Below are 11,758 nucleotides of genomic sequence, written 5' to 3'. Positions count from 1 at the left end.
GGAAGAAAACTAAATCTGTAGAGACTCCAGGAGAGACAAATGCTGCCAAGGTACTTCAGGAGAGCGCTTTCTTCTTTGGGTTCAGTGTTCAGGTGGGGTCACAGAATTGCCCACGTCTGGGACTCGATACCGATCTAGGAAGCCCACTCGGGGTCGCTCCCGGAGCCCTGCGTGCCCTTTCCCCGCAGGCCGAGGGGATGCCACCTCCGCGTCCGCCGGCGAGCGGGCGCGCCCAGGTGCGCTGAGCCGCGCCCGGGCGGGCGGAGCCCGCGGAGCCTGGCAGCCGTGGGCCCGGAGGGGCGCTGCCCGTCCGTCCGTCCGTCCTGCCGTGCTGGTCAGCGTTTGTCCGTCCGTCCGTCCGTCCGTCCGTCCTGCCGTGCGGGTCAGTGTCTGTCGGTCCTGCCGTGCGGGTCGGTGTCTGCGCGGCGCCGGGGCCGGCCCGGTCTGTTCGGTGTGCGCATCGCTCGGGACGCGGAGGGCCGGCGGGGCTCGGACGCGGCCGTGCGCTCCTGTTGCCCCGGTGTCCCTGTAAGATTTCCCTCCGTCCCGGTGTCACCCCGTTGTTTTCCGAGGAGTGGCGTGGGTCCGGGGCCGGGGAGGTTCCTGCGCTTCTGCCGCGGCTGCCTGGGGTTAAACATCTTGTCAGCTTTGTTCTGTGCTTTTTGGTGTCTCCACTCCAGGGGTGCCAGGGAGGAATTCCTTGCTGCTTCTCGATACACCCACTTTTGGCCCCAGGAGCTGCGCCTTGGCAAAGGTGGGCTTGGTATTTCCTGGGTGACCGAGAAAGGCATTTCATGTTTCTGCCAGGGGTGAGCTGAGTCATGAGCTCGCTAGTAATGGTTAAATTATTGTCTAATCAAAGCAGTTAGTTTTCGAGATGACTTAGGAGCGGTACCTTCAGGAGCAGGTTAAGAACCAAGTTGGCTGTCACTAACCAAGGCAAGTCAGCCCTGAACTGCAGAGTGACAGCAAGTCATGCATGTCACAAGCAGTGTGTAGCACTAGGGTGGCTGGTCTGCCCAATTCAGATAAAGAATATTTAGGTGTTTAAAGGGAAAAAAAAAAAAAGAAGAAAAAAATATAGCTGAATCATAAAAAAAGTTCAGAAGTTACACCGGCAACTGCCTTGGCTCAGACTGGTTTCCTGTTGCTGCCAGTCTTGAGTCAGAGCTGGGAGAGATTATTTCTGCAAGGAGGAGTTCTGCTGACACGTTCATGTTTGTTGACATTTGGAAGTAGAAGGTGAAACTAGCTTAGCTACAGAAACTCTGTGCTGAGCAAGCCAGGTGGCCTCAGTGATTTGTCATCTTCCTCAGCTTTTCCAAGTGATCTTCAGACTGTTCACAGGGTAATAAAATAACAGAAATTCCTGGATCAGCCTCCTCTTCCTGTCTCTCAGGTGGTTCTTTGATCAGTGCAGTTACATGCCACTTTTCATGCAAGTGGAACAAATTACTTTTTTTTTTCTTTAACCATGAGAAGCTGCTCAGCCCAATAAACAGAGATCATAAGCATTCAAAATTAGTCTTCTCAGTGATAAATCCAATATTTCTTTGTAAATGTGGCAAAGATTGTTATTCAGAAAGGAGAGAAACAACCTGTGGCAGTCACTGAGTGACTTACTACAAATGGCATGGTTAAATTTTTCTGATGTCGTAAGGTATGCTAAGGAATGAAAACCTTTAGAACACACAGAAAAACATTTTGTTTCATGTGAAACAAAGTAAGCCTGCCATTCATCTCCAGCTAAATGAAAGTACACCAGTCACCAAAAAGGGGGAAGAAAATTGTTATTTTCTTCACTGTAGAAACCCAATGCACTGATAGAAAGCTGCCTGACAGTTTCCTTACTGTTGCAGGAAACTGAAGGACTATACTTATCAGGAGTGTTTATCTTCATGATTTCTTTTCATTAAAGGCAAGGAATGTTACTGCTTCTCACACCATCCTGGTTTGGCATCAGCATAGGTATTGGGAGCTAAGGGATTTCATTCATCTCTCCATTGTTTTGTTTCACAGAATAATAGAATAGTTTGGATTGGAAGGGACCTTTGAAGACTATTTAAACTAACCCCCATGCCATGAGCAGGGCATTTTTATCTTGTCCTGGTATGTGTTTATAAAGAGAAAATATAGTTATGTTTAAAGGACTTTTCTGTAATTTTGTTTTGTGATTTATTCTTCATTAATTTTGTCATAACAAGTATATGCAAATTTTTCTTCTTCTAAGACTATGCTAATAGTTTAGGATTTTAAAATACTTTCAGGTGCAAATGCTAATTCCATATTTTTACATTATCCAACTGTAATTTCTAGTAATGATATGAGTGTAGAATAGTATCTCTCCTACATACTATGCAACAGGAACTGCATGTGGATCTAAGATTTTAATCTTTAGCTGGTGAATATGAACATGCCTATCTTGTGGGAACATTTTTATTAAGTCTAATTTACTAAAACGAAACAACTCCTGTTATATAGAAACATTCTTGGCAAACAAGGAAGTGTGTTTGCACAGCCTGCAAATCAAATTATAACTTCCTGTAGTATGTTTGTTGTATAATATGGAATGAGAAAATGAGGAGCAGGTACTCACTCTAATTCCTTACTTGAAAAGGGTTCTGTCTCCCAGAGCTCATACCAGCATTGCCAACAGCAAATAAGATATTTTTAGGACCTTATGTATTTTAACTATTCTTTGGTAAACTGTATTAAATTAATTATCCAAGTCTGCTTCTTGTTAATTGTTCAGTGAAGTACTTTTGATATAACATTTTTATTTCCAGAGCTTACGTGTGAACACAGAAGCACATCCTTTTCTACCAAGTCCCCAAGTGCCATTTCTTCAGTTGGGAAAGGGGAGAAGAAAAGAAAAGAAACAAAGGGAGTGTATTACTGATGCTGTCACTCTTCAGGATGAATCGTTCATGTATTATTTTAATTACAGGGAAAACATGGGAAAAAACCCCTATTTTTTGCATCCCCTGCTTCCTATGTATAACAGTGGACTGAGCTTTTGTACTTCTGCAAATTGTTTCATATTTTAACATGTCTTCACAATAAGCTTTCTTTACAAAAAAGATTGTTCTTGAAGGTTTTCCACGCTAGAGTCTGTAATCCACACAGGCTGCCTGATGCACTCCACTGTGACAAACTGAGACGTCACCCTAGCCTGCCCAAGCCCTGTGGCAGCTTTGCTGCCTGGCCCCAGCTTCCCCATGAAAAAAGCAACTCCTTTTGTTCTTGGAAATGCAGTACCTGCTCTTCCTTTAGAAACACATCTAGGCTGATTACAATGATGCCATTCCCACAGACTCATCATGGTGGTGCTGATAGTGCTTGGCTGGCTGAGTGTGAACCTTTGCTCTGTGCTCGGGATCACCCAGCTCTCCAGCAGGGCTGCAGGGATACCTGGGGAGCTGTCCCCTGTGGGCTGTGATCTACTTCCATCCAGGGCTTTCTGAGGTTAGATTAAATTTGCTGGGAGGTGGAATGAGGCCTTCACCTGAAAGTTTTGTCATTGGTTAAATAAGACTTGGCTCACACAGTATTCGCTGAACAGTTTTTATAAAATGCCTTAGCTCCCATATGCAGTGAGAGTTTTCTCTCGGTTTGATTTTCCTTCCTTTTTTTCCATTTGTTTTTCCAATCTTAGCTACCAATATAAAATCAGAAGCCTTGAATAGCAGCAGGCTGACTTTAACAGGCAAAGTCCAAAATCATGGATTTGGCTATATGTTTGTGGTCTTTGCACAACAAAAAGGAGCCCTTTCATCTTCAGGTTTCAGTTTAGCTTTTAAGATTTTGAGTTGAATTTTAAACTGAAACTAATTTTTTTTGGTTCATTCCTTGGTATTTCCCTTATTGCCTGTCTGGCCAAGGAAGTGCAAAATAGGGATGTAAAATAATGTAATCACCCTTGAGCTGCAGGAGTGGGTAATGGCCCAGGGCAGCGCTGTGTACATTGTGTAGGTTTTGTGTGTTATTTGCACAGTCAGAAATTACAGGGGTTCTGCAAAGACACAAAAAGGAATGAGCAGAGTGGGAACAGGGCTCTTCCAGTGCTGGGCCTGTGTTGTGAATCATTTGTCCTTCTTTTTCTGCTCCCAGGTGCTGTGCTCTCTTTTTCTCGCCCTGACTCCTACCAGGCATGGTGCCAGATCACCAACGTGTCTGAATCACACTCTCCTCTCCTCACCTCTATGGAGGGGGCTGGCAATCAAACAAACTGGAGCAATTCCCTTCCTTCTGGAAGCAAATACCACCTCTACATTGGCTTGGCTTTGGCTATAGGCTCCAGTATCTTTATTGGTTCTAGTTTCATACTGAAGAAGAAAGGACTTTTGAAACTGGCAGACAGAGGAGTCACCCGAGCTGGTAGGTGATGGTGCCATCCTTGCTCCTGCTGGGGACACAAACACCTCTTCTAACTTGACAAAATCAAGGTTCAAGTCACAGATCACATGTTTGAAATTACTTTAATGGCGATCAGAAGTCCTGTCTTGGTGAGGGATGGAGATATGATATTATTTCTGTGTGTGGTTACAGGGACTGGGATTTCAGAACTCTTAGGACTAAGGAATATGCAGGGCATATTAAATCTAGTGAGCTGGTGCTATTTCCTCACTGAGAGCAAATAGTTACCAAAATAAAATTCTTTATTTGTCTTATCCTCCAAAATGCCATTCTCCCTCTTTTTTCAATCTTTCTTCCCCCTCATTTGAGATTGAAAGTCTTAGGTTGGTTTAGCTTTTTGGTTTTGCTCGGCTTCTTAAAATGAGTGCAATGAGTTGTAGAAATGACATTTATTACAGAAGTTTCTACAGTTAGTACAACTATCCCTTCATCAAAGTCAACAGATGAACAGCTAGAAAAAGAACAGTTGCACTAATGTCTTAATTTGCTTTGCATGGATTTAAATACATAGCATTAGCAGTTTTTCTTTTTTGTGCTATCTTTATTGGAAAATATTATTCCAGGGAATTTGGTTATTTGAAAAAACTCTGATACTGAATATTAGATATACTTATGTTTTATGTAAAAAAAAAGTCATGCACATGGGGGCATTGTTCTTTCTAATTTCTTCAAACCTAAAGTAAAAGGAGAGTCAAACTGCAGCTGACTGTATGAATATATTTGATCTGACCTGGAAAAGCATTTTGAAACATCTCTAAAGCTCACCAAAAATCTTTATAAACATTTTACTTTTGCTTGAAACTTCTCCTCTGTGAATATTTAGTCAAATAGCATTTTTTGAAAGCCCAAGTCACAAAGCAGTAGAGTCATTAATAAAATGTCAGTCAAAATCAAATATTCTTCTTTTTGTATCTAGGTAAAATGCTCTTTTTGTACTTTGTAAGTGCAAATGTGAAGCTGTACTTTTTGTTTCTTACAGTAAGGTGATCTGTTTCCTCTAAGATAAGGTTATTTTTTTCTCTTTCAGGACAAGGTGGATATTCTTATTTGAAGGAATGGGTTTGGTGGGCTGGACTGCTATCAAGTAAGTCAGCTCTTTCCTTTCAGCCTATCTGTAAATCTACAAGAAGCAGATTGTTTTAAATAGATTTATTGTCTGATTTTTCATTCCCTTCACTTAAAAGAAATTTTCTTTTCAATCACATTCATGACAAGCTCTTCTCATATGCCATCATTCAAATACTGCATTTGGTCTTAAGAGCTCTTTGCAGAATAACCATCTTTTCTTTAATATCTGGTAAAATGCCATGGAATTGCATCGGTCCAGATTCTAGGAGTACTTAGGAGAAGAGTATTCTACTTTCTTCCAGCATTTATTAGTTGGGCAGCTAATTTTGAAATGAAAATGTGCACGTATAGTGCAGAAAAAAGATTTTGGTTTGTATTTGCTGTTAGAGTTGTCGTACAAAATATTTACAACAGTGTGCCTTTTAATATTCTCCTCCAAGCTGATCCAAATGCTCTTTCTTCTGCAGTGGGATTAGGAGAAGCTGCAAACTTTGCTGCCTATGCCTTTGCACCTGCAACCTTGGTTACCCCCTTGGTGCCCTGAGTGTTCTCATAAGGTCAGTACCAATGGGGAGTGAGCCTTGGCCAATGAACCACCGAGGGAAAAAACACTGGCTTTGGCTGAAAGGAGAGATTTTTAATAAAAAAACTGAAAATCAAGTTATGGGCAAAAATTGTTTTTTGTTGATTGCTGGAAATATATATTTACTTATTTAGAACTGAGTTATCTGGGTAGATAGAACCAAAAGTCTTGTTGCAAAGGTCACTGAAGGCCTTCCCAGTAGCTTTTCACCTAGATCACAAAGTAATTCTTATCAGCATAAACAAGGTATACTGCTGATAGAAGGTAATTTAGCTATTCCTAGAGAACTGGAACTTTATGAACTGTTATCCTGTTCTTTAACTAAATTTTAAATAAAAATACAGCGTTCCTTCACAAAATTTTTTCAAAACATTTCTATTGATAGGAGCACAATTTCATATTAATGCACAGTTAGTAAACTTTTTGGTTTTGTTTGGTCTTTTTGAAATCTTTCTGGAAAGAAGGCAAAGAAAATCTAAGCTTTCTTCTGTATCCACAATTAAAATTTGTGGTTCTTTTGAAACATAAATGTCCTTCACCGACTTATTGTTTCCTATCTATGAAGAAAAAAAATTCCAAGGTCTTAAACACATACAGTAATATGGCTATCATAGCAGCAGAAAGGACATAGACTGTACATAAAAAAATTTATAGGAAATAATCTTTTAGCAAAATGAAATTACAGTATTTTAAATGTAAAACTCTGATTTTTAAGAACTGAGTATTTTATATGAAGCACTGTGTTTAAAACAACATGTGCCACATATTAAAAACAAAACAGAAAAATAACCCAAACAAAAAAACCCCAAACAAACAAGCCTCCCCTAGGATGCTTGGAATAATCCACCTGCTCAAACTGCAGCTGTTCTGTCATAGCAAAACCAAAACCAATGTAACAGAGTCTCTGCAGTGGGGCTGGGGTCAGCCTGTTGGTAAATGCCAATCAGCAGGATGCCTGGCTGCTGCTGTGCAAAAACAGCTTGAGCTTTATTGCCCTCTTCTTGGATGGGGAGAGCAATCATTCAAATTTTCATGAGACAGAGGGGTTGTTAGAACTTCATGTCAGTGAACTCATTACCCTTGTGTGAAAAAAATGTCTGTGTTTTGATCAGTGGGTTGAGTAACTATTTGTGTGTTCACACACCATTAAGCCTGTGTCTGTGCCCAGGGTTGTTCTCCAACAGGCTAATCATGCCCTGTGAGTGGTGTTTTAGGCCATGTTATTGTGCTCAGGTTAAATAATCAACCCCGTGGAGATCCTGGGGTTGATCTCTGAAGGGGGAGACATGCCTTCTCTGTGTTTTGGGGGGAGCCCTGGCAAGCCAGGCAGAAAGTGTGCCTGGGTGGGAGAGCCTGAGGATGGATGAGGAATAGTTTCCAGCACTCATGTGCATTGGTTGTAATGCCAAATGAACTGCTTTGAGCCAATTTTGGAAGAAAGAAACGGCTTCTGTGGTTAATCTACAGTGAGAGTGCATACCCTGACCCAGGCTCCTTAGCAATTTGGACCCTTTTACAGCCTGGAAGGAAGAATTGAGGGTTGCTAAACTCCCTGAAACCTGACCTTGCCTTCTTGGTCATGACCAACTTTCTTGGAAAAACTCCTCACAATTTGATTGTTTCAGACTGGTTTACCATATATCCAAATTCAAAAGAGGTTTTCTGATATGCTACACAGAGAGATTTTGAATGTCTTCTGTGCGTGGTGGAGCTGAACATTTTATTTCTGTTTTGCCAAACAGTGCTATATTGTCATCCTATTTTTTAAATGAGAAGCTGAATATTCATGGAAAGCTGGGCTGTGTACTGAGCATTTTGGGGTCAACAGTCATGGTTATTCATGCCCCAGAGGAGGAGGAGGTCACCTCACTAGATGAGATGGAAAGAAAGCTGCAAGATCCAGGTCTGTATGCGATTGCAGTGAAGATATGCTGCAGTTCACAGGGAAGTGTCTGGGACACTGAACAACTCTGAGCATGTTTGTGAGCATAGTCTGATGTTGTGTGTATTACTCTTCCCTTTCCTCTTTTTCACAGTGTTTGTTACATTTGCTGTTCTGCTGACAGTCGTTGCCCTTGTCCTGATCATTGTTGTGGCTCCAAAGAGAGGTCAGACAAACATACTGATCTACATTTTAATTTGCTCTCTCATCGGTGCCTTCTCCGTCTCGTCTGTGAAGGGTCTGGGCATTGCCATCAAGCAGCTGCTGCAGAGGAAGCCAGTCTATCGCCATCCCCTGGTTTACATTCTGGTGGGCATCCTGGTGCTCTCAGTCAGCACTCAGATCAGCTACCTCAACAAAGCCCTGGACGTGTTCAACACATCCCTTGTGACGCCCATTTACTACGTGTGCTTCACTGCCACAGTGCTGACGTGCTCCATCATCTTGTTCAAGGAGTGGAGCAGTATGGAACCGGGTGACATCATTGGAACTCTGAGTGGATTCTGCAGCATCATCATTGGCATCTTCCTACTGCACGCTTTCAAGAACACTAACATCACCTGGAGTCAGCTGATGTCCTCTGTTGCCAAAGAATCGTCACCGCCACACCGTGACTCTGAAACCAGTCACACTTTGCTGGAGAGCATGGAAAACCCAGCTTTGGCATATGAGGAGGACAACATTTTATTCAGTCAGTGAAACACTCAAGCAGTGTTCATCGTCAAAGTATCATGAATTGCAAACTCAGCCCACCCATGTCTACGAGAAAGCCCAACTCTTCTGCAGTCCTCTGGAAATTTGCCTGTGGGGCCTGTTAAGTGTGGACCACTCCTCTATCAGCTGTTGGCAGTAACGAGTGAAAATGGTCAGTAATTAGCACAACAGACAGAAACCTGGTGGTGATTATATGTTAGACAATTAAAAACATGGCCCTTTTTTAATGCAGCCTCTCTTCCTGGGAAATTTTAGCAAAACAGAATGGTCTTTGTAAGCCATGTTTAAAAATACAGTTTTCTTTTGATGATAAAAGACAATCCTTGCTGAAGTGGCAGGTACTCTGCTATTATCTTGTGATTGCCTAAATATTTCTGGCTGTCTTTATATTTTTGTAATTTATTGCCAAGCAAGCTTGTAAATACTCTACATGAAGGATATTCATTGAAGACATAACATGAAGAAAACAGTGTTTAACCATTTTAATTTTTCATTTAAAATTTTGTGCAAGATTTTTTTCACTTTTGATGACCTTCCAATGAACATTGATTGGATGTGACAAAAAAATTTTAGCAAATACAATTCTTGATATATCTCAGCTTTTCTACCCAAGGAATCCTGAATGGATCGTGAATTCCTGAATGTGCCTGTACTTTTTTATTTCAAAACTAAGACCAAGTTTAAGAAAAAAAATGCATTTGCCTGCGAACAGCTGCTACTGGCTTAAAAAATTACATGAGGTTATAGAATTAAGTATTCAAATCCAGGAGAAAAACAGAACCTGCAATTAAAATTTTCTCCTTTGTTTCATATAGTTTTGAGGATTACGAAGTGGCTTTACTTATTTCCATAATTCTTCCTTATACAGCCATCTATAACCCGTATATACAACCATCAGAACCCATATAAGCTTTTCAAATTTTTTTCCTTATTTTCTGGGAAGATATTGTTCTTTATTAATAATAAAGCAGTTCTGTTAATTTTTATTCTTAGTGCAAAATTCATTTTACACCAAGAATAAAAATACTTCTAAAAATACTAGGTAGGGGATGAGCTGTAGGCAAGGGGTGAGAAATGTCAGAATGTCTTTTTTTGGAGTTTGGACTTCTCTAAAAAAGAGTATTCACCTCTATTAGATATTTTACAATATGTTAACCTACCAGAGACCTTGAAGATTGGTAACTGTACTGTAACACTGCAGTTCCTCAGTTGTGGTCACTGATCTTCCTGTCACAAAAAAACTTGAAATGTCCATGGTTTGCTCATTACAATCTTTGTTTTCCACTTTGTAAGTAAGTAACTTCAGCAATCAGACATGTGGTTGGTGACAAGCTCATCAGAAAGTAGCATTTCCAATCTTTGGATTTCTAAGTGTGAGTCCAGAAAGTTTGCCAGAGGATGCCATGACTTCAGCAGTTAAAAACTGGCTTTAATCAGCTGAAATTTATATGCCAAGCAGAACTTCCTCATGAAGTAGGCTATATGCTTTCTGGTGTTCAAAAAGTTTAGCAGAAGAAGACAGTTTGGATGGATAGAAAATTGTTCTGCCAAAGAAAGCTCATCCTTTACAAAAGGGTTGCTGCTTGTATTTCATATATTTGTGTGGCATCACTGTTACCCAGCAAAAGGGACATTTTCACCAAAAATGTACTTTCCTTCAAAATATAATGACATTGTATAAATTATCAATTTGGAGCATTTTTCAGCTTGAGTGATGAAATTCACAGCAATTCTTTGCTGTTAAAAAAGCTTCAGACAGAAAATCTACTAACAGGGTTTCATTACTTCTTAGTTAATGTAGAGAATACTTTGGTTCTATTGACCAGATTCAAGCTTCAAAATCTTAATAGCTAAAAACAAGTAATACAAACAAAAATAAAACTAAGGATGGAGGGGGTTTTATAGCTTGTTCTTTAAAAAAAAACTTGCTTTTCACTCTGAATTACACAATTCGAAGAATAACTGAAGAAAATATTGACTGTGAAAAAGATAAAAAGAAATGCTTTTACATAGTTCATGGCCCCTTTATTTGCTTACAGTGTCATCGCTGTGGTGTGACCAAATGAGTTATTTGTAAGAAATAGCAACCAGTCCAGCTCTTGAATGGACGTGTGTTGGCATTTTTTAAAGATATGTCATAATAGTTTCTTTGAGAAGGCTGTGGACTCCTTATGTACCTGCTGCTGGCAATAATTAGCTTATACCAAGCAAAATTCCTGTGTTTTCTACTGGATCTGTGTATCTGCTATTACACATTAATAGCAACTAATAATAAAAGAATGTTATTTTCTAACAATGTCAAAAAACCAAAGTTAATGGTTATTTTCATGGCGTACAAGAAGTTCATCATGGTAGAAATAAATTAGTGATTATTTTTTATATAAAAACATTTGTTATAAGAGATGCTATTTTTTTAAATGTTTATATTTAGTTACTAGTTTGGAATAACTTTGATTTTTTATTTGAAATTATGCTAATATTTCTCTCATAATAAATTATTCATGTTTATGTACTAAATTATCTGTGATTTTTAAACAGAGATAAAAAAAAGAGTGTCATTCATATTTCTAAATTGGAGAAGAAAACCCAAAGCATGTGTGTCTCACAGCCAGTCTCAGTGGAGAGTGTTTCAGTGAGTTGCCAGGTTTCCCAGGCAATGAAATTAAGAACACTACTTAAAGTAATTAGATGTGTTTTGGTATGTAGGGTGAATGGTTAAGAAGGTAAACAAAGCAATCCTCAGAGGCAATACATTGCTAACCAAATTACAGCTTTTAAATGCTGATACTAAACAAATCTTGGCAGCGACTCATTATTACCATATCTCAGGACAAATTAATGGGCAATTAAGTTCCTTACATAGCTGCACCAACTAAATTTGGGTAGGTCAAGAAGACTTGGATAGGTTAAAAAAATCTGTACAATTTTGGAAGGAAATACATCAGTTATTAGTTTTGATAGAAATCTGTGATCTGGTTAATCTCTACCATCTTCATTTTGCAGCCACACTTGAAGGAACCATGCTATCAACACAA

General features: G+C 39.9%; 1 protein-coding gene across 1 annotated transcript; it reads left to right on the top strand.

The window, feature by feature from the left end:
- Nucleotides 1–836: 836 nt before the first annotated feature.
- NIPAL1 (NIPA like domain containing 1) lies at nucleotides 837–9,167 on the top strand. Its single transcript, XM_074540448.1, is given in 7 exon segments — nucleotides 837–864; nucleotides 3,931–4,377; nucleotides 5,444–5,500; nucleotides 5,952–6,014; nucleotides 6,017–6,041; nucleotides 7,810–7,970; nucleotides 8,104–9,167. Coding segments are annotated over 7 exon segments (1,386 nt in total). The 3' UTR covers nucleotides 8,709–9,167.
- Nucleotides 9,168–11,758: the final 2,591 nt, after the last annotated feature.

Source organism: Zonotrichia albicollis, chromosome 5, assembly GCF_047830755.1.
Source record: "Zonotrichia albicollis isolate bZonAlb1 chromosome 5, bZonAlb1.hap1, whole genome shotgun sequence".
In the NCBI taxonomy this organism is placed as follows: Eukaryota; Metazoa; Chordata; class Aves; order Passeriformes; family Passerellidae; genus Zonotrichia; species Zonotrichia albicollis.
This window is presented reverse-complemented; position numbering and strand designations above follow the sequence as displayed.